We start from the raw sequence: 23,432 nt of genomic DNA on the forward strand, positions 1-23,432 counted from the left end.
TGGTGCAGGCCCCATATCCTGCAGCATCCCAAGCAGCCCCAGCAGAGCTGAGAGCCAGTGCCCGGCACTGGGCTCAGAAAACCCCGGTGCAAAGGGAGCAGTGAGTGTGGAGCCCCCAGGGCTGTCCCCAGCCTGCACTCAGTGCTGTTCTAGAACACAGCACGGAGCAGAGGATGCTACAGTGCACAGAAGAGCTGGAGCAGGTATTGAACAGGAGCATCTTCCTAAAGCCCAGTGACATGCTGACTCAGTGTGGCAGTGTTTGAGGGACACAGCCCGGCTTCCACCAGCACAGCCAGAGCTGTCACTAGCCCTCAGCACAACAGGCTGAGGCACTGGAAAAGCGAAAACTCCAGCCCAAACCCTGACCACGCACTCCACACTCACACCGAAGTGCCAGCTCTGCCTCTGTCCCCTCTGTCTGCAGTGCCACTCCTGTCACCCAGCCTGCCCAGGCATCCCTGCTGGCCTCACCCCCGGCACCTCCACAAGAGCCCGCCTTGCTTCAATCCCTGCAGCCTGTTCCAGGTGTCACTGCAGAGCCCCAGGCAGTGCCCACTGTCACCTGGCAGCTGCACTTGTCACCAGGGAGCTCCCCCAGAGCAGCTCCAGCCCAACGCCGACCCCCGGTGCCACCCCACCCTCCGGGGCTGCAGCCGTGTCCCAGGCAGCCCGGCACACAGCTCACACACACCAGCCTAAAGGCAACCAAAGCACATCCAGGCACTTGAATTCCTGTTACAAACTAGGAGAGAAACTCATCAGATCCGCTTTTCCCAGTTTGCTCTCCTCACACACAATCAGAGCTGGCAGGTGGTGCCAGCTCAGGGTGCTCTGCAGAGCTCCTCAGGGCGCTGTCAGCACCCACCACACACCGGGCTCCTGCTGCTAAAACCAGGTGGGATCAGGCATTCCCCCGGGAACGGGACAGGGAGGATGGGGCTGAGGAGGGAAAGGAACAGGGCCAGCAGAGCAGAACCTGGCACTCAAAGGGCTGAGGGAAACCTCAGAGAAGTGTTTCACCCCCAGAGAGGAACCGTGGGGAGGCTGATCACTGCCCAGAGCCTCGGATCTCCAGGAGAACCCCAATGAATAAAAGAGCTCTTTCCCAAGGATGAGAGGGCACTGCCATTCCTGGGCTCCTCCACGTGGTGTAAGGAAGGAGAGGAGTGTATGGAGAGGTCCAGGCACGGGGAACCCTTGGGTGCCCACAGAGGTGACACTTGTGGGCTGGGGATCCTGGGCCAGGGAGGGCTGGGGGACAGGGACACGGCTGGGACAGGGACAGGGCTGGGGGACAGGGACAGGGACACGGCTGGGGGACAGGGACAGGGCTGGGGGACAGGGACAGGGACAGGGCTGGGGGACAGGGACAGGGACAGGGCTGGGGGACAGGGACAGGGCTGGGGGACAGGGACACGGCTGGGGGACAGGGACACGGCTGGGGGACAGGGACAGGGACACGGCTGGGGGGACAGGGACACGGCTGGGGGGACAGGGACAGCCCAGCACCTCCTGCTGCCCCTCTGCAGCCTCAGCACCTCGGAGGGGCACCAGATCACTGACAGCAGTAACACGACTAAAACACTCCGACGTTTGACTCGAAAACATTCTATTTAATTTATACAAATAACTACTAAATAGAAAAAGTAGATTAAAACAAAATAGTTATTTTTCTGGCAGAGTTTAAATGCATATTATATAGCTTAGAAGAAATAAAATGCATTTTCCCCACAGCATTCATGACCTAATATTCTAGTTAACTCCTCCATTGCTTTCCTTTCCCCGATCAGTAAGATGCCAGACGCAAGGTCCTGTGGGAAATGGCTATATATACGTTCCATATTCCAACTTAAAATATGGTACAGACCACACACCTACAAATGTGAAGCACTTAAAATGTGACTATCGAGTTGTAACATGATAATACAGAAAACAATTCATGTTTCAGGTTATATTGTGTTACAAAAATGTCTGTGTAAGAAATCATGAAAGAGGCCACATAAAAATAAGCTTTAACTTTATGCACTTATTTTACAGTTTAAAAAACTGGCAAGTGCACTAGTAATAAATAATTTGCAAGTTTTGGATAAACAAGAAATTCCTAATGTTCAGCATTATTGTAAACATCAGTACACATGTAAAATGCAGCTAAAGTCTGACAGTTACATTTTCAGTTTACCGAATTCTTTTCCTATTACTCAGGCATAGATCAATGCAGGATACAGCCAATCATATTTTTGGCAAGTCATGTCGTTAAAATTAACAGTGACAGTGCAAGTAAGGAATGCAAAGAATTCCTAGTGCAATAAAGAAGAGAAGCACAGGCAATATTGCTGATTAAAATTTACCACTTCCAAGTGTTCACCCTGGGAGCGATTAGGAGAATTAAAATAAAATACAAAGAAAAGAAAAAAAAAAAAAAAGAAAAAAAAAGAAAAAAAGAAAAAAAGGGGGAAAAAAAGAAAAAAAAAAAAAAAAAGAAAAAAGAAGCTGTTCAAAGCCATTGTTTAATGCCCTGATCTTGTCTTAGGATTTCTCTGTCTTCCTTCAGGCCACGAGCTCAGCCACAGCACACGCAGCTGAGTGGCCAGCGCTCGCCCAGGTGTCGGGAGCAGAGGGACAGGCCGGGGTCCCCCCGCTGCTCCCCAGGCCCCGAGCAGCCCCTGGGCCAGGAGCCGCCTGGCCAGAGCCCTCCGGGCCAGCCAAGTGCCTTCCTGCCGGGACAGCAGCACCAGGAGAGGGTCAACAGTCAGCTTTCAGTTTGTCTAAGGAATTGTCAATTTTGGTCAAAGTCTTTTTGATGCGCAGGGCTGTCAGTCTGGCCGAGGGGTTCTGGTACCAGCACTCCTTCATCAGCTTGGCAAGGGACGTCAGCGTCTGCGGGTACAGAGCACACGGCACACGGTCAGGCACAAATAACAGGGCAGGGAACACACTGCCTGGGGCCAAGCACTCACACAGAGCTTCCACTGCCCAACCAACACTCCATTCTCAGTTTCCCACTGTTTATTAAATACAGAGCTTCCACCTTTGCAAAAGCTCCTGAAGTTGGACAGCTTGATTAAACCAAGAGCACAAGTGGCCCGTGGGCTGACTGGAGTGACCAGCTAATGCAGCTTTAAACAATGGAGCGTGGGGTTTTTTTCTAATCAAACAATGGAGTGTGGGGTTTTTTTCTAATCAAGCAATGGAGTGTGGGGTTTTTTTCTAATCAAACAATGGAGTGTGGGGGTTTTTTGTAATCCAGCAAACGCTACACAGAATTTCTCTTCAATGACACCAACTCCTGCAGACCCATGAAGGCACAGAAGAGAAGGTACAGAAGTTCTGCCTGTGATTTCATCATGCCCAGCAAGATTTAAGTGGCTGGGCCCCCAGCACAGGGCACAGCTCCACACCCAAACCTCAGAGATGGGCCCTCTGCCCTGCCCAGCCCTGCAGATCTCAAACTGACTTCACAGCTCCAGGGGTAAAGACAAAGCAGCTGGGCAGCCTGGAGAGGCCAGACTGATACTGATGAAGAAAAATACACCTGAGCATCAGCCTTTCAAAAAGAACAACAGCCCCTTTATAGGCAGGAGAGGCCAGGATTCTGTTGTGTGTGCTGTAAGCCACAGAAAGCCCTGGGCTGGTTCTCTCCCCTTCACTCCCCACAGAGAGAGAACCACCACCAGGAAAAGCAGCTGTAAGATTTTGCTAACTCATGTTCCTAAAGGCAGATCTGTGACTAGCTCAGGACCTGGCAGGGGTCAGTTTGCTCAGTGCTCCCCAGCCAGGCCAGCACATCCCAACCCCTGCAGAGGTGATGCTGCTCATCCAGATCATCCCCCCAGCAAGTGACAACTGAGAAAGCTCCCATGGCTGTGCCAGAGAAACTCCAGCACCACACTGACCGGGTCTGAGAACCATCTGTTGGGAATGTTGGGCCTCTGCTGATCCACACAGACCACTTTCCTCATGTCTTCAAAACTGGGATCGTTGGGAACCAGGTCATAAAAGGGTGGCTTGTAGTCTTCCACAATACCTGGTGAGACACAAACACACAGTACTCAATGGCTGTGAGTGAGCAGCATTTCTGCAGGGAACACATAACCCACCTGTCATAGAGGCACGAAAATCCTCTAGAAGTCAACCCTACAGAGTCACGCAGCCTCTGAACAACAGAACAGCACACACTGCCCCAGAACAACTTTTTCTACTCAAGATGTTATTTAATTAGCTCATATTGCAAGTCCACAAAGTATGAGCCAGACCCACTTTGCAGATGCTGGAGCTGAAAGGATGAGAAGTAAATCCCTTGCCCAAAAGGCCATGTTTTATAACAGATGCAGCTCTCCTGCCTATCAAAAACTGGGATTTCTACCAGCAAATGCAAAAATGTAAGGTCTGCACTGAGGTTTCTAACAGGCTCAGCACACACTCAGGTGCTTTTGTAACTCCTGAAAGAGTCCAATAAGCCTGTTAGCATCCACAGAGCCTCAAGCTGGTGCTTCAAAGCATTTCATTCCTTCTTATGAAAACAGTAAATTGGCATGGTGTAATTGGCACCACGTGCCATCACAAAGCCAACCCCGAGAGCCCGTGGCACTCAGGAGCTCAACGCCTCCTCATAAAACCCCAGACTGGTTTGGGTTGGGAGGGACCTTACAGCCCATCTCATCCCACCCCTGCAATGGCAGGCACACTTTCCACTACCCCAGGCTGCTCCAGGCCCCACCCAGCCTGGTCCTGAGACCAACAACGTGGCCAAAGCAAACTGTCCTGGGGTTTGGCACTGCCGCCAGCGTCAGTGTGTGTGTGTGTGTGTGTGCTCCCCCAGCCGTCCCCTGCTGACAGAGCTGCCAGGCTGGAGCCCTCTGCTGCCCCCCAGGACACACCTGCAGCTCTGCTTCCTCACTGCATCAGCCTCACACACCATCTCCAGGGAGTGCAACGTTCTCAGGAAGCCAATTTACAAACTGGGGTTCAAAGACAGGCATCTGGGTCAGCGGCGTGGAAAAAGCCACAGCTAATGAGGCCCTGTGTGTCCAGCAAAACACCCATGGCTGCTGCTGAAACCTGCTGTCCCACAGCCACACATGAAATCCAGGAGGATCTCTGCTGCTTTGGATACCCTGAAGCTGAAAAGAGGTTCTCAATCTTTCCTACAACAGCCGAATTTTTGTTTTCTTGTTCTATTGGAGATGAAGATCAAAGTCCCATAGATATTCCTGTGCATACTCTGCAAAAATCTGTAAACCCTTGTCTGTGATGATTAGTCAAAAACAGAAACAGTCTTCAGGAAACTGAAGTGCCTTGGAGCATAGTAGGGTCATTTGGAGATGTGGTAGCCAAGCAAGCCTCCATCAGGAGCACTGGGCAGCCTGCAGTTTGCCTGGTGCTATTCCAGCGTGGACACAGGACAAATAACATGTGCTGTGTAAAGCAGCATCACCCACCCTCCTGCTGAGAGCAATTCCCAATTGCATTTAGCAAACAGCACCTGCTGGGCTGAATTCCTATTGTCACCCTTGTCCTGCTGACCCCAGAACCCAGCTGAGGGTGAGACCTCAGGAACACAACCCTCTGTGCCCTCGCTGCCACGCCCGTCCTGCAGGTAAAGCCAGAGCTTGCAGGAGACAAACCCCAAATCCAGCTGTGTCCCACAGCTCTGAACACACTCCCAGGGCCACGAGGATATTACAGATGAACTTTATCACTGCAGAGTGTCTGGCTCCAGTTCACTGCTGTCATGTGGTCTTTCCCAAGCACAGGGCACAGAGCTGCTGCAGAAGACACGCAGTACTGAAGACAAAGGAAGCAGGGCTGGCCTTTACTCCAGTAGTGCCTGTGCAGAGCTCTGAGCTGCTGGCCAGCCCCGTGGGAGCCCCCAGCTCTGCAGCAGCCCTCAGTGCTGCCAGGAGCCACTCACCCTCTGTCCCACAGCGTGGCACTGACCCGTGACACGCTGCCCTCACCCACTGCCCGGGGACACCCAGCTCCTGCAGCACACCCCCAGCCTGTGCCTCCTGCACGGCCTGCAGGTGACTTCTGTCACTTCTGTCACTACTGCTCTGCTGGGGCCGCTGGCTTTCTGCTCCCCGGTCAGACACAACCCACAGTGCCTTCTTGCCTTTACTCCTTGTTACTCCACAGACTCCCAGAATGGTTTGAGAGGGAAGGGACCTTAAAGCACAGCTCATCCCAGCCCTGCCACAGGCACAGACACCTCCCACTGCCCCAGGTGCTCCAAGGCCCAGTGTCCAAGCTGGCCTTGGGCACTGCCAGGGACCCAGGGGCACCCACAGCTGCTCTGGGCACCTGTGCCAGGGCCTTACCTCCCTCACAGCTAAGAAGAATTTCTTCCCAATCTCCCATCCAGCCCTGCCCTCTGGCAGTGGGATCCATTCCCTGTGTCCTGCCCCTCCAGCCCTTGTCCCCAGCCCCTCTGCAGCCCTCCTGGAGCCCTTCAGGACTCACTGCTCCACCCAACACAAAGCATGGCAGCAGCTCCAGCCTCGCACAGAAACGACAACCACACGCCAGGGTTCCTTGGAGTAGGAACCACCTTTGAGCTTCTGGAGTTACTGCCACTGTGGAGCAAGACCAGAGCCCTGGGAACACCCCTGACAATTCCCAAGGATCCGAGCTGTGAGTGCCAGGCAAGCACCAAACCAAGGGAGCGCATTCCAAGAGCAGGGGACTCTCCAGGGAACCAGCACTGCTGTATTTGAAGGGAGGCAAACACGGCTTTGGGGACTGAAATCCCATTCTGAGTACTGAGAAAATGCTGGCTGGCCCCTACTGCAGCACACAGACAACACACAAGTACTTGTTTGTGCCAAAAGAGCTTCCTATCACATTTTTTCTCCTGTACTAAACAAGAAAATACCAACAACCACTGTGTCACCTGGATGATCATTTGGCATGTTTTTTAAAAAACAATTAAAAGGGAATAAATAAATGAAAATCAAGAACTACCAGACTTAGTAGTCATGTTAAAACAAGTTCAGGGTGTCTGTGAGCTGAAGCACTGAACCAGGCCTAGTCACTGGAAGGCTGTCCATGAGCCTGGGGGAGCACAGGGAGCTGGTGAGTGCCTCTGGCCCCCCAAGACACCACCACCCCTTCACAACACCACACTCCAGCTCCTGCAGCCTCACTCCCCATGCCAAAGTCTCACTGCAAAGCAAACAGGGTTATCAGAGTGACCACCTGACCAGCAGTGATTCCCACACCGCTCAGTGCACAGAGGTGAAGGAAGATGTTTACTCCATCCCAACCAGAGCAAGGACATGGAATCACTGACAGCCAGGAGTACAGTGCAACTGTTCTGTGCAACTAGTATCAGCAGCACCTGAAACTTCAGACTGTCCTGACGTGACCAACGCAGAGACAGATCTGCATCACCTTCAGTTTGTCCATGGTGGCACTGAGCTCAGTCAGAATGGAATTCCCAGGGCATGCACCCACAGGCAGGTAGGTCTGCAGTCCCAGGAGCTCCACACCAACCTGGTGAAGCTGCCAGCACCATCCACCCTTGCCCGTTCAAGAGCAGCTCAGGTAAAGCCTATTGCTGCAGCAATATCTGTGTCCAGTGCCAGGACTGTCCCTGTGCACAGGCCAGTGCTGCATTCCAACCCAGCAAAGCAAAAGCAGCCCTGAATTCTGATCCCTTCTGCACTTCCTGTATGTTTTCCTTCTGTCCTTTAGGGTTTGTCATGAGAAACAGACACCTACAAATATTCACTGTGCTTTAATGGCACAAGGAAGAGACTTTGTGATCTAAAATTTTAACCTTATCTCTTTGGTATGAATTAGAATTTGGTATGAATTAGAACGAGCAGGGGACTCTCTTCTCTGCCTTAACAGAAATGGTAAGAGGATTCAGGCACTGTACCCCAGACACCAAGAGCCTCCTCAGCTCTCAGGAACCGAAGCAGTGCGGGGCCCAGCTGCTCCTGTGCACACTGCTGCCAGGGGCTGTGCCCTGGGGCACCGTGTGCTCACCCGTCCAGAGGCAGGGGAAGCAGCCCCAGGCACTCACCGTTGCTGACCATGCGCCTGGCCACCTCCCAGAGCACCAGGCCAAAGGCCCAGATGTCCACCCTCTTGTAGGAGTCGAAGCAGTCAGCCTGGATGGTCTCGTCCAGCACCTCCGGGGCCATGTAGCGCTTGGTGCCCACACGGGGATTGTTGCCCACGTCCAGCTGGTTTGTGCTTTGGGAATGCATGACTGCCAGGCCTGAAGGACACAGAAAACAAGTCATTGTTAAGTCCCCTCCAACTGCAGCAGCGCACGCTTCAAGGCCCCAGGAGCAGCGACCCCGTGGGGTGGTTTTGGAAGGAGAAGGAGCCCAGGGCCCCTGTCCAAGGGCCAACGGGGTCAGCTCCAAACTGGCCAGCAAAACCAGCCCCTGAGGCCGCAGACAGGCCCATTATCTCCTAAGGGATTATCACCAGGCATTTTATTGCACTCTTGCAAAACACTGTCATGAAGTGTTTTGCAGCCACTGGATGTCCCCAGCAGCCCGGGCACGGATGCACAGAGGCCAAACAGCTGCTGCTTAGGAGAAAACAATTTTACACGGCATTCAAATTTATTTATAGACCTTTTGGGTAGGTGGATACACCCGAACCGCGGGGAAGGGAGGAGAAAAACACTGCACCAAGGACACACACAAGTTAAAAAAATAAAGCCGGAAAACAAAAAACAGCGTATTTGCAGCAGCTTGAAAAATAAACATCCTCAAGCAGATCTAAAATGAGTCAGACAAAACCACTCTACCTGGTTTCTACTAATTACTAAACATTTAAGCAGAGAACATTACGTGAGGGACTAAATGACTGTAAATTTGGAAACACACAGAGCACTCATTTGGCCACGGTAAACAGAGAGCACTGCAAATTGAGCAGCAGTGGGTGCATGGCAGAGCCCAGCCACAGAGCGGGCCACACAAACTCTCCCTAATTTCCTCAGCAAATCGAAGAATGACATACACTATTTGCATTTAACAGGAGTTTATTTTAGGTGAACCTTAAAAGGCTTTTTACCTCAGTCCCACAAAAATTAACCGATCACCAGATCATTCATTTGCTTTTCTCTCCAAAGAACAGTCTGTTCTTCAACGTAGCAAAAATTTGGAAAATCCTTTTCTACAATTCAAGCGCACTTCAAGGTATTTCAAGCTGATAAGAATATGCTTATGGCACCTCTAAAAAGATCACAGAATACTTTGGGTTGGAAGGGATCTTGAAGTTCATCCAGTGCCACCCTGCCATGGCAGGGACACCTCCCACTGTCCCTGGTGCTCCAGCCCCAGTGTCCAGCCTGGCCTGGGGCACTGCCAGGGATCCAGGGGCAGCCAGAGCTGCTCTGGGCACCCTGTGCCAGCCCTGCCCACCCTCACTCTAAAACACTTCTTATATTTAATGTAAATCAACCCTCTTTCAGCTTTAAACCACCTCCCCTTGGCCTATTACAACAAGCACTGTTAAAATGTTTGTCCCCACCCTTTTTAGGGACACCTGATGTACCCTCTCATGATCCTGGACTGATGAGATGTCTGCTCCCAGATCCAAGTACTTTTATCAAATATTGACACACACACATGTACTTTTATGTACTACTTTAAATTCATATTAGATTATATTACACAGTGTGTATGGTTTACAGTTTTTCTTTTAAAGAAAGCTTGCAACAGCAAACAAAGGTTAGAAATCACATTTCCTGGCCAACTCTGAAAATGTTAGGACCTCAGAGAACACTTCACCAAAAACCATAAAACTCCATCCAAACTGAACAAAACAGGTTCTAGAGGGCAACAGGTCAAGGTTTACAGCTGAGAGAGGCCAGTCAGCATCCCACACACCCCAGACCAAGGAGGTGGGGCAATGGGCTCAGGGGACAGAGTGTGGCAGCCTGGTTCCCATCCCAAAGGCATCTCAGCTGTCTGGGAGACCCTGCTCCACCCCAGGGGCTCTCAAAGCACAGGGCTCTGAGGGGCACTGAGCACATGGCAGAGCAGCTCCTGCTTTAAGGTACCAGCTCCTAAAGAAGAACAGCCTGGTTTGACAAGACCCTTTTAGCACACTGCAGGATCTGCTGCTTGGGCACAGCCCCAGGTGCTGACCCCTCCGAGGGAGAACTGCCCAACTCAGACCCAGCATCAGGCACGTGCTCTGCTTTGGGAGGACAAAGGCACAGCTTCTCCCCAGCTGACAGCCTGAGCAGGAACAACATCCACTCCTGGACTTTGTCACCCAGCTTCTGCTTAGGCAGAGCCTATCTGAGCCAGCCAGGGCTGGAACTGCAGCTCCTGCTGCTGGGGTGCCAGAGCAGCTCCCAGCTCCACATCCTGAGAGGAGGACACCAGGGGGTGGAAACAAGACAGAGCCTCACAGAAGAAAGGGCATGAATGCATGCCAGAAGCAACAAATTTTTAGGTGAATTTCCCTTACAGAGGAGGAATATAGGAAAAATGTGACAGATGCATGTCTGAGGAGCACACATTTAAAAAAATAACTATTTAACTACCATAAAAACTAATCAAGAAGTGTTTACTGCTGTGTTCTCTTGGAAAAATCTCTCAAACATCTAGATAAATAATATAATAGATTTCACTGTACCAGTGCCATGTCAATCAATGCCAGGATCTGCTGCCCCTCCTCAGAGTGAACTACAAATTTATTTAAAAGCCAGTCTCTGGCACTTTGTATTTTCAATTTACTGCTCCATTTGTTACTATTCCCACAGCAAGTTTCCAGAGGCCCACATATGTGGCTTTCACGCTTTCTGTGTCTCTATCTCAAATCCCTCAGGCACAAGTGACAGAAACTGCGCGGTAGAATCGTTATTTTAAAAATTCCCATCTCCTGTTACACTTGCTGCCTAGGCAATACTGTTCCACCACTCTTTTCTCCCTTATCTTCAAAGAAAAGCAAACAAAGTTCCTGTGAGACGTCCCCCCAAGGTGTGAAGAAGCCAGGGGCTGTGGCTGCTCCTCAGCACCGCGGCTGGTGCCAGGGAAGCCACTCCCGGCTCCCGGCCCGCTCTGCACGGCTCCGGCCGCACACAGCCGCAGCAGCGGGGCAGCGGGCACAGGCTCCGGCCGCCCGCGGGAGGACACACGCGTGTCAGAAGCGAACCGAAGGATGCTCCCGGCAGCTCCGGGACCCGCGCACGGCAGCGACCGGCCACAACCGGGAACGGCACCGGCACCGGGCCGGGCTGCGCCACCTGCCGGCCGCGGCGGGTACTGCGGGCAGCGGCCGGGGAGGGCACTGCGGGGACAGAGGGGACACTGCGGGGACACCGCGGGGAGCGGCCGGGGAGGGCACTGCGGGACACTGCGGGTCACGGGGACACTGGGGGACACTGGGGGGACAGAGGGGTCACTGCGGGGACACTGCGGGTCACGGGGACACTGCGGGTCACTGCGGGTCACTGCGGGTCACTGCGGGTCACTGCGGGTCACTGCGGGTCACTGCGGGGACAGAGGGGTCACGGGGACACTGCGGGTCATGGGGACACTGCGGGACACTGCGGGGACAGAGGGGTCACGGGGACACTGCGGGACACGGCGGAGTCACGGGCACACCGCGGGGTCATTGCGGGGACACTGCAGGGACACTGCGGGTCACGGGCACACCACGGGGACACTGCGGGACACAGGCACACCGCGGGGACACTGCGGGGTCATTGCGGGACACGGGCACACCGCGGGGACACTGCGGGCAGCAGCCAGGGAGGGCACTGCGGGACACTGCGGGGACATGGACACACCCCGGGCATACAGACACACTGTTCCCAGGGCACACCACCCCACGGGGTCACTGCAGCTCAGAGACCCCCCATGGGGTCCCTATGGCTCAGGAGACCCCGCTCCCAGGGCACAGCACCCCAGGGCCCTCCAGCCACAGCCCCCCGGGCCGGGCTCTGTGCAGCCCCCAGCCCCAGGGCACAGCCCCCCGGGCCGGGCTCTGTGCAGCCCCCAGCCCCAGGGCACAGCCCCCCGGGAACCCTGCTCTGTGCAGCCCCCCGGGGCCGGGCTCTGTGCAGCCCCCCGGGGCCGGGCTCTGTGCAGCCCCCCGGGGCCGGGCTCTGTGCAGCCCCCCGGGGCCGGGCTCTGTGCAGCCCCCCGGGGCCGGGCTCTGTGCAGCCCCCCGGGGCCGGGCTCTGTGCAGCCCCCCGGGGCCGGGCTCTGTGCAGCCCCCCGGGGCCGGGCTCTGTGCAGCCCCCCGGGGCCGGGCTCTGTGCAGCCCCCCGGGGCCGGGCTCTGTGCAGCCCCCCGGGGCCGGGCTCTGTGCAGCCCCCCGGGGCCGGGCTCTGTGCAGCCCCCGGCTCTGTGCAGCCCCCCGGGGCCAGGCTCTGTGCAGCCCCCCGGGAACCCAGCCCCGGGCAGCCCCCCAGGAGCCCAGCTCTGTGCAGCCCCCCGGGGCCGGGCTCTGTGCAGGGCAGGGGCAGGGCTCACCCAGGTCGGCGATGCAGCACTGCCCGTTCTTCTTGACCAGGATGTTCTTGCTCTTGAGGTCGCGGTGGGCGATGGCGGGCTTGCCCTGCGTGCCGAAGATCTCGATGTGCAGGTGCGCCAGGCCGCTGGCGATGGACAGCACGATGCGCAGGCAGCTCACCGTGTCCAGCGTGGTCAGCTGCAGGTAGTCGTACAGGGAGCCCATCTCGTGGTAGTGTGTGATCAGCCACAGCTGCGTGCTCGAGTTCCTGGAAGTCATATCGGACGCAATGAAACCTAGGGGGAGAGGAAGGAGGAGAAACGAGGAAATGAACTGACAGGGCTCTCTCAAGACTCCCTGAGGAAAGCAGCTCGGTTAGAGCGGGGTGCTGACAATGCCAAGATAATTGTGCTAATTGTGGGTTTGGCCCCGTACAGACCATCCCCTCAGGAGTGGGACTGGATCCTTGCGGGTCCTCTCCAGCCCTGAACACCCTGTGCTAAGGTGAGTCAGCACTGCTGGCCCCTCTTGCAGTGCACAGCTCGTTCAATTACAGCTGCACTGCAGACCACTGCAGGTACCACTGTGATGAAAACAGAGCCAACAAATGCTGCAACTCCAACTCACGTCTATTCACAAGAACTCATTTATATATTTGTCAGTCACACCGAAAAACTACTTGTTAGGACCTCACACCTGAAATATATTTTTATTTTTCCTTCTTTTTTGGAGGACTTGGGGGTGGGAAAGTTCCCAGTCAAACACAAAGACCCCAAGCCTGTAGCACATTTGCTGCTGCCCACTTGAGGGGGAAAGCAGAAACACTTCAAACATCTAGCCATGAACAACCATTTCCATTTTTAGAGCCCACAGTCAGCCAGTGCAGGCTGCTGAGAAAAGGGTTAAATGTGTAGCCCAACCACAACGATTTTCTACAAAGAAATAGAGAAAATTTTCTGTTCAAAACTCAGGAACCTCAAGAACTGTCTTCAAAAATGTCATGTCTCAAAATTGAACCCCAAATTCAGGGGAAGATCCCTTCTTGTCACATCTGCATATATCCAGATAGTCACCTCAACAGCTTTAGTTGGGAACAGAAGTTTTATTCCCAAATCAAATTAACAATCCATGTTTATGTAAAGCTCACATACATTTGTCAGAAAGAACACCCACTGCTTTCTCTCCTCCTGAAGTCAGACCTGTGCATAATCTCAGACTTGAGACTTCTCTAATCTGTGATATTGCTTATTATTGCACCTAAAAACAGCCAACAAATTTGACAGTTACCAAGACAGACTAAACACAGGCAGAGCACCAAGGGAAATATGCAATGTAATTTCAGCCAAGTCATTTGCTCCCTTGGGAAGTTCAATAATTCACATTTCAGGAGGCCACCAAATTATTTTTGTAGTAACAAAGGAACTGCTTCAGGAAACACACAAATGTCTAGCAGAGTGAGCTACAGAGCCAGGGAAGGTTCTCTGACAGGAAGCAAGAATAAGGAGTTGAAGGAAAACTGATTAAAGTCAGATTTTGGGTGAGGCAGTGTCAGCACTCAGAAAATGTGCTGCTGCTTTTATTTCCAGAGGTGGCACACCAGTGACAGGAGGGCACATCTATCAGGAATCAAAGGGCTGCTTAAACCTCAGACATGGCCCAACACAACAAAGCCATTTTCCCAGCTCTCAGAACCAAGCACATGAGGTAGGAGCGATGCACAAGGTTCATTTACTTTCCTATTTCCAGGGAAAAAGATACATCATGCAGCTATAGCCGAAGTTTAAACACCAGAGGAGCTTACTCTCACCCTGAGCAGAACAGTTAAACAGAAGAGAATACTGGATTCATATTACACTTTACTCAGTCATAAGGAAAAGTATTCAAGTCCCTAAATCCTACTACAAACTCCTCCTGACCTTTTCTCCCTCCATTTCTGCAGGGAAACTGAGACCACAACCCAACACAGATCCACCAGAGCTTCCCCTGACACACTGTGCAGGACTCTGCAGTGAGAGCTGCAGGAGCCAGCCCCTTCCATGGGGGTCTGTGGCACCTCCACTGTCTTCTGTGTGCTCAGCTGCCAACACCTGATTCACCTGGTTGATTAACTGCTTCCTGCTGGAATACTGCAGAGCAACAAGTCACAGCTGCTGTGACACATTCCCCATTTCAGACTCAGCCCCTCCTGGAACACTCTCCCTGAAATTTCTCTTCAGCTATTTATCACAAGACAAGAACTAGAGACTGTGAGCTGTCTGAGGAGTGTGCAGTGCCCCACAAGTGACCTGTCCAGGTAACTCACCTTTACACCAGGATACAGAATGTGCTTGTCCTACTTACCTAAAATATTCTCATGCCGCAGCAGCACAGTGTTGTACAGCTCAGTTTCCCTGAACCAGGACTTTTCATCCCTAGAAGAGAAGATCTTCACAGCAACATTTTCTCCTTGCCACTGACCCCTCCAAACTTCTCCATAACGGCCCTTTCCTGGTGGAGGGAAAACACAGGAGAAGCTGTCAGCTGACAAACAGCCCTCAGCAGGCAGAACTGGGCTGTCATGAGCCAGGTATCACACCAGCTGGTCTGGCCACCCCTGCATGCACTTCTTACCAGCTGGGGTCACACTGTGCCCCTTCTCCCTGTCTGCTCTCACTGCAGCTGTGAGTGAGTGGGTGAGGATCTCCCCTCCCTGCACACCAGTGCAGCACAGAGGGGCTGAACTGGGAGGTGTCACCATCCAACCACCAGCAATCAAAGTGCTTTTGCAGCACACGGCAAGGTCAGTGTGCACAACACAAAGCTGTGAACTCTGCAGTGAGCAGGACAGGTAGGAAATGTAATGCTGGGGATAGAGCCTTTACATTTCTATTCCATCATCAGCCTTTGCAGAAACACAAAATGACGATTAAAAAAAAACACCAAAAAAAAACCCCCCAAAAAAACCCCAAACCCATCCACAAACAAAAAAAGGACCAAAAAAACCCCATCAACCCCACCAAAACCAAGTCCTGTCCTGTGGAGATCAGGACACACTGTCTGCAAGCCAAGCTTTTTATCCCAATAGCTTCCTCACCCCTTCAGTGCCTGCACAGCATCTTGGCTCAATGTCAATGCCTCCAGGTATCTTTGACCCAAATGCTTCCCAAACTCAAATTTTAACACTGCTCAATTATTAATAAAAAATATGCTGAAGAAAAAAATTAATGAATCCTTAAAATTAATACTAAAGTCCTACAAAACACCCAGAAGACACTGACCTACACACTCCACAAGTGTGATCTGGCGAGCTACTGTTCTTTGCACCAAAAAAGGAAGTCCAGAGCCACTTCCAGATGTGCAGGAATGGTCCAACAGATCCTGTTCAGAAGGAAAAACAGAAGTCAGAAGCCATGAGAAACCCCATTTTTCCCCGCTGACATGCACAAAGGACCGGTTACATTACAGCTCGGGGGTATCTGTGGCTCTGGGGATGCCCTTTGGTCACTCGGGGTCAAAGAGCATTTGTTTAGTAAGTCATTATTTGTTAATAAGCGTAGTAAATACATGACAATAGATGTCTGTGCACTGAAAGCCCACTCCTGGCCTACCAGCTATCCTCTCTCATGAGATCCTACCCTTTTTCAGCACTTAGCTCCTCTTTTACTTCCCTTATGTGCTCTCAGTTCTGTTTCTGACACCTATTCAAGCTTCATGCAGGTATTTAAAACCAAAGCCACTTTTCATATAAACAAGGTGAGAGGATTTACCAGCATCACCTACACAAGATTTGCCACTGATACTCCACAAAAATTTCTTTAACAAATCTTTCTTAAAAGCTCTATCAGTTTCTGGTATTTTTAGTGCATAGAAAGCAGACTTTGAGCTGTAAGCTTATAATAAACATGAGAGAGATCCTGATTGAATGTTAAAATCCCATTAGCCTTGTAAAATGCTAATGCCCAGCTACTTTTACAGCCAGGAGTTTTGTATTAGTTCAAAGCATTAACAACTATTGCTGGACTCTTTCTTCACAAAGGAAAATAGGATAAAAAAGCCTAAATGTAATCAACTTTCTATTACCTCCAGAAAACTGCATTGCTGTGCTTGAACCAGATATCCATGAAATCTCATTTCTTCTGACAACCTCTTAATGAGTGCTCAAGAAAAAGATAATCTAGGAGTGACAGAGACTACCTTACTTCTTAACATGAACTGAGGGCACATTTTCCTTCACGCCTGCATCGGAGGCAAAACAAAAGCAACAAAACCAAAAAAACACTCCCAAGCTTATCTACAGCAACTGTAAAAACAAGATTTGAAGAGGCCAGAGCTCCTTCCATGCCCACTAAGCAGCTTAGGGCTTTAAGCTCTTGCTACACTGCAGAGCCTAATCCTAAATGTAAACCTACCTAATGTGTGACAAAACCAGTGACTTAAAACACAATGGAGAAGAAAAATCTGGAATCTAGAAGAGTTGCTGTTTAGATGAACATTTAGGCACAGGAACTACCAGTTAATTACATTTTGTGCATCAGCCACACTGGGCGGCAGAGCAGCAGCACTGGCACCATCACTCAGAGGCTCTGCTCCACCAGACCAAGCCCTCACAGCTCTCTGAAACAGAACTTGGATTCATTCTTCCCAGGTTTTGTCACCATTTCTAGGTAACATTAAATAACTAGAAGGTTTGCAAATGGCTTGAAATGATCTTGCCCAGGTAAGACAGAAGAGCTGGTAAAAGCTGGAAGTCAGTGCTTAAGGACAGATCACCAGCTGCACACATGCCTGGGCCATGGTGGATACATCAAGACTGGCCCTTTTAAACCAGTAACATGCAATCAAGCCTTATGGGCTGATTCAAGACAGCCAAAGGCATTGCAAAATAAGGAAAAGAAATATTCACAGCCATAAGCCACTCTTCAACCCTGCAGTGAAAGCACGTTGTGGTGGGACAGCACCAAAACAGAAAATGCTTTCCAGCCTCTTAATGTTGGGGACATTTTATCTCAGCAGTGCAAGAAGAAAGCTCTGCATTGCTTAAGAACAAGCCCTCCATCTGCCTGAAGCTTTACTTGCTCTGCTCAGATAAAGTGAGGGACAGCTGCTGGGACATTTGTACTCTGGCTCAGGGAAGGGGGAAGGGACAGTCACCCTGCAGCAAGGGAACACTTCCCAGCTCATTGTATTTCCTAGAGACCTCATGAGCAAGAGCATATTTTGGAAACTGAGCTTTGAGTAAGCTTTGCACCTTTATTAGAACTCCCACTGCTCTTCCACCAACAAAACATCACTGATAGCCCAGAGTCCTGCTACCGAAATCGTGGCTGTCAGGTCTGAAGGTTTTAAACATCAAAATTATCTGTATTTTCTTTCCCACCTAGCATCACATCTCTTCCAGCCCTTCAGGTTGTTGTGTATGAAACATGCAGCACAGCTCTCCACCACTGCTTCAGGCCACACAAGAGTCAGGCACACTCTGTCTTGATGTGCTGACATTGTGCCCAGGAACACAAACAGTTCAGAGTGATTCTCCAGATCAAAGGACCTACATTTGCCAAACCCATCTTTTAGTTAAAATTCATTAATACTACAATTTTGGGAGCACGGGAACCGCACCACTCATGTCCTGAGGCCAAGTGGCAGCCCCTGGCAGCAAAACCTGCTCTTAGTGACGTGGCCACACAGAAGGAAGAGAGGGGGCTTTGGAAATGAGGGAAACTCACAACCTGCACACAGGTAGGTCACTTACTGCCAACGTGCTGTCCCCCACGTTGGAGGCAATGAGGCCCTCGATTGTGCCATACTCTGCATCCCTAGAATTGAGCCTCTCCATGTGGTTTTTCTGTATTCTCCGTATGATCAGCACAGCTACTGCAGAGAAAACTATCAACACTACCACAGGAGCCAGGATAACGATGATTAGTGTTTCCATGCTGTAACCTGCAGCTTCTCCTTGAAAGGTTTGCCCTTGGGAAAGAGAGAGGAAGGGAAAAAGTGTGAAAAGAGAGAGAAAAAAAATGAATTTGCAGATTCCCAGAGAAAGTCTTTAAACCCATTAGCACTGACACCAACCCTTACCTGGGTACCCACTCAGCAGGACCGAGAGGCTGTGCCACAGCCAGGTGTGAGCACACCTGCAGGGAGGATGCTCCCTGTGGAACAGCACAGCCCCCACCTGCAGCCAGCCATTTCTCAGAGGCAGAGCCTCCATCCTGACCCCGAGCACACACTGCAGCCCCTCACTGCCCCAGCCACAGGGACAGCCACCCCCTGGGCACCAGATGTGTGCCAGCAGGCCCCGGGCTGGGCACCAGGGCACAAAGGGCATCCTGTCCCTGTGAAACCCTTCCCGGAGCCAGCTCTCTCCCAGCACAGCAGATCAAAGCCAAGCCCCTCTCTCTCCAGATGCAGCAGTGATGAATGGAGCTCTCACCTTTGGAAGAGGGCAGCTGCGCAGTGATGTTCATGTTGCACAGGTGTCCCTGGCAGCACTCCACGGCCTGGTTGGGGGATGGAGGTGTTTTGCAGGTCATTTTCCGTTGCTCATAGACCTGGAAGCAGCCTTTCTGGTAAACCTTAGCCCCGTCGTTGATGCTGAGGGAAGAAAAGCAGCGCTGGCCCTGGCAGCGGTCCCCGTTCCCGCAGGACGTGCCCTCACACACACACTCGTAGGGGACCATCTTGAGCTTCCGTTCATCATCTGCAAACGGGAAGAGGCCAGGAAAAGACATCATCCTGCTCTTAACAGCTTCAGTTAGAGGAAATCATAAGACAATCAAACCTGCTCAAGGGAAGTGATATTGTTTTCAGGTAGTGCTGAAGACCCTCTAAGTAGGAGGCAACAATTTTAATTCAGCTGTTTCAGCATGACAAAGATACGTCACAGCAGACACAAGAGACCTCTCTCAAGTAAGTTAAAATTTAAAACTGAGAAAACCAAGTTACTCCCAGAAAGCTTTTATTCAATGTTTTCCAAAGGCTGTTTGTGAAGTAGCAAAGTAGCAAGTACACATCTTTCAGGAGCTCATCTCTCAAAACATCCAAGAGATCTTCAAATGAACCATTCCTGCCCTTCCATGGCAGTGGAAATACTATTCCCCTTTTTCTGAGGCAAACCTTAAACACACTTCGTATCAGAAAAGCTTCACGTGCACACAGCTGTGTAAAGCAGTGTCAGAAGTCACTTTGCAAACTCAGTGCCCTCCCTGGAGCAATCAGTCATGGAAGAGTCACCAAAGACCACACTGGAAGCTCTGAGCCCACACAACACTCACCTTGCCAGCTCGGAGAGGGGAACGCCATCACCATCAGCACAGGGAGAATCATAACTCCATCAACCACCCTGGAGCTGCAGAAAGGAGAGACAGGAGAGGTCTGTATGCTTCCACCGCTGTCTAAAAATGCAACCACCCCAAAAGCAGCATTCAGCAGTGCCTTTTATCAGTTCCTTACTCAAACCACAACCCAACGTTCATTGGTCCCCTTTTCAACTCTGTCTTGTCTCCTAAATACTTTCCTTCACTTACAAAATCCATGCATTTACTGCAATATCTTTTCAGATTTACAGAGACAGCACGTGCAACTACCGTGTACATACTGAGGCTTCTAGTAGGGAAATATGAACCCTTCCAGCACCAGGCAGGAATGTAACACAGACGGGACATTCTTTAAACCGGTCATTAAAAAGCTAAATTACTGTGAGCTGAGAAGGTGGTCTGTAAAACTGGATTATCTGGGCTTTGAGGGGAAACAGAAAAGATCTCCACCAGAAAACTCAGAATAACTTCCATTAACTGGCAAAAGCCATTGCTGGATGGCAAGAAAAAGATCGAGATGTATTTAAGATGCTACTCTCCGAAAATTAATTTCCCAGTTTGAGTTGCTTCTCCAAGGATTTTCCTTTCGATGGCCCAAGTCCATTTCCCTGCTGAAGACAGGTAACCACACCTTGTGCAACAGCTCAGGCTGATCCCAGCATTAAGCAGAGCAACACACTCCCCCTAAAACAGGAAATAAAGGAGTGGATTTGCCTTTGTTTTTCCAGTCTTTGCCACGATACTCGGTCTTTGCAAGAAAACAACAGACCACTCTACTTTTTACTGTGAAACAAGGCTTCTGAATAGAAACGTTTTTGCAGTTTCTTAGGATTTAACAGACAGGGCTAGAGACTCAGAATGGTTTGTCTCTCCTGTGCTGGCCAGTTCCTACAGAGACTCTCTGGCCTGGTCACATGGAACAAAATTCCAGTCAAGGGCAGCAGCAAGCAGTAGGTGCAAACCAAAGTCATCCTCGACAAGCCACTGAGTCATCTCCATGTTCCTTATGTGCAGGTATTTGTCTCCATTTCTCAGATTTAATTCTAATTGAAGCAGATGAAAATTGAAAATAAATCCGATACTGCCATTTTCCTTTCAGATCTCTTCTGTTGTGCCTTTTCAAATCATTAGCACTTCTTAAGTGCTCAGTGATGAAAGCCAAGCCATTACTTCAGTATTTATTTCCTGACATGGATTGGTTTCCAGTAATTGATTCGTCATCAGTTAAAACGATCATAAATTTCTGACCCAAGTATTCAGTTCTTGCTTTCACAGAAAGGCCCAGGCAGCTCTGACCACATCACCTCCCAGAGCAACGCTCTCCCTTCCAAAGACCCACTCCCCAAGGAAGCTTGTCCCTGACACACCCCAAGGCATCCGTAACACCTGCTGATATTTAACCTGCAACAATCACACTGGACACAGGACCAAACCAAGTCACACAGCACGAGCAGAGAGCACTCCACACAGGAAGCTGAAAGCAGAGGAGAGCTATCCCAGGGAACCATCAGTGGCCTAATGCTGCAGATCAGCTCAGAGGGGTCCCTGCTCCCGAGGCAGGGTAGTGCTGGGGTCCCCACGTGCTGCCAGCAGAACATTCTGTTCACTCAGCAAGCCCAGAGCAGAGCAGCTCCTGGGACCTGCCCTGCTCCTTTCCACACGCCGGCAGCTCAAAGAGCCAAAGCCAGCCTGGGGCTGCGTGGATGGGAGCAGGGGGAGCACGCCAGGGGATCCCAGCAGGGATGGGGATGGGTCCCCCAGCAGAGCCCTTCAGACAGCAGGGACATCCAGCTCAAGGCAAAGGTGCTTTAAGAACACCAGAAGTGACTTTAACACTGCTGGGCAGGTTCAGAGGTTAACCAGCAGCACCAGCTGCTGCTCGGGCACAGCCAGCTCCTCCACAGGAACTCAGGGCTGCAGCCTCTGGGCCCAGGCAAAACCAGCATGGGTTGGTTTGCACTGGTGGGAGCTGTCCCACATGTGCCAGACCTGGCTGAGGGAGAGCAGCAGGGCCAGGAGCAGCTCTGCTCTGCCAGGAAAGGAGGCTGAGCACACGAACCAGGAGCTGCCTACAGCGTGGGACCGAAGATACGGGAGGCTTCAAACACCAGGAAACTCTGCCAGTTACATGTATTTATCTGCTCTTTTCAAGCAGTTTATTTCAGGTCCTGAAATCAAAGGAACAAATATACACACGAATATTTGTACATACAAGTCCCTGCCCCGCATTTCTCAGGGGAGAATGAGGATGGAAGTCAGAGCCGTGCCCCCAGAGGCAGACAAACCATAGTGGACTTTTAACAGATTTTATGCCTTTCACAGCATGCGTGGTCCTCCCAAGGAAAAAAAGCCCAATACTCCAATTTAAACCCTGCTTCTATGAAGCTGTTGTTGCAGCCATTCATTTTCCCAAAAGCCTCAGGGGATATCTTGTCTGCCTTTGGTGAGAAGAGCTGTGCACAGCAGCAGCAGGCTGTGACACACACCCCGTGTCCCCAGCACCAAAGCAAAGCCTGCCCCGTGTCTGTGCAGCCCAGGACACTCCGGGGTTTTGGGCAGGGGGCTCCCAGCCCTGGGCACAGCCACTCCACCTCCACAGCTCAGCTGGCATGGGAGAGAGCCTCTGACCTTTACAAAATACTCATTTTCCCTCAAAAATTATTTGAGAGCATGAGTTCAAAGGTGTTATTCCCACTGCTTAAAAAAAAGTACTTTTTCAAAGCAATTAATGCACATACATAAGCACCAAAGTCTGGTTCTAGTGACACCAGCAAGCACACCCCTTCCAGTTACTGCTTGTTTAGAGAGAAAGAAAACATACATTTTAATGTAAGGAACAAGACATTCTGTCATAAATCCCCAGAGAAAATTGTTATGGATGTCAAGATCCATGAGATATCCAGTCACTATCTGGTGTCTGAACTCACAGGAACTTTTTTCCCAAGGGAAGGGTAGGGATTTAACCCAGATAAATAAACAGGAATTAACATGCAACCAGCAAAAATGCACAAAAGGTATTCTCCTTTCTGAGCACAGGATCTTTGCCGTTCGATTGGAGCGGCAGGCTCCTGTGGAACCACTAGAGGGCCTTGGGAACACGGGCAGGGAGCGCCGCGCTCGGGATGGGGGAATGCAGATCCCAGGGCTCCACACAGGGATGGGGCTGCCAGCACTGCCTGACACACCACACACCGGGATACAGGGATCCCAGTGCCACAGCCCATAGCCACAGGGATACAGGGATCCCAGTGCCACAGCCATACCCACAGGGATACAGGGATTCCCAGAGATCCCAGGGCTCCACACAGGGATGGGGCTGCCAGCACTGCCTGACACACCACACACCGGGATCCAGGGATCCCAGTGCCACAGCCATACCCACAGGGATCCAGGGATCCCAGTGCCACAGCCATACACACAGGGATACAGGGATTCCCAGAGATCCCAGGGCTCCACACAGGGATGGGGCTGCCAGCACCGCCTGACACACCACACACCGGGATCCAGGGATCCCAGTGCCACAGCCATAAACACAGGGATACAGGGATCCCAGTGCCACAGCCATACACACAGGGATACAGGGATCCCAGCGCCACAGCCATACCCACAGGGATACAGGGATCCCAGTGCCCTGTGCCCATACCCACAGGGATACAGGGATCCCAGTGCCACAGCCATACACACAGGGATACAGGGATCCCA

The 23,432-nt window shown here is 51.5% G+C and overlaps 1 protein-coding gene across 3 annotated transcripts in view; it reads right to left on the reverse strand.

Annotated features, from left to right (window-relative positions):
• Positions 1–1,595: 1,595 nt before the first annotated feature.
• ACVR1 (activin A receptor type 1) overlaps positions 1,596–23,432 on the reverse strand; it is a 46,714-nt gene continuing 24,877 nt past the window's right edge. For all 3 annotated transcript variants that reach the window (XM_066323226.1, XM_066323224.1, XM_066323227.1), the window contains exons 2-10: positions 19,689–19,762; positions 18,848–19,114; positions 18,164–18,381; positions 15,693–15,792; positions 14,776–14,922; positions 12,456–12,731; positions 8,030–8,227; positions 3,897–4,027; positions 1,596–2,880 (exon numbers count right to left, since the gene is read on the reverse strand). In XM_066323226.1, the coding sequence (XP_066179323.1) occupies positions 2,746–2,880; positions 3,897–4,027; positions 8,030–8,227; positions 12,456–12,731; positions 14,776–14,922; positions 15,693–15,792; positions 18,164–18,381; positions 18,848–19,114; positions 19,689–19,740 (1,524 nt within the window). In that variant the 5' untranslated portion in view covers positions 19,741–19,762 and the 3' untranslated portion in view covers positions 1,596–2,745. The remainder of the gene's footprint in view (positions 2,881–3,896; positions 4,028–8,029; positions 8,228–12,455; positions 12,732–14,775; positions 14,923–15,692; positions 15,793–18,163; positions 18,382–18,847; positions 19,115–19,688; positions 19,763–23,432) is intronic.

This window comes from Sylvia atricapilla, chromosome 7 (genome assembly GCF_009819655.1).
Source record: "Sylvia atricapilla isolate bSylAtr1 chromosome 7, bSylAtr1.pri, whole genome shotgun sequence".
NCBI lineage: Eukaryota > Metazoa > Chordata > Aves > Passeriformes > Sylviidae > Sylvia > Sylvia atricapilla.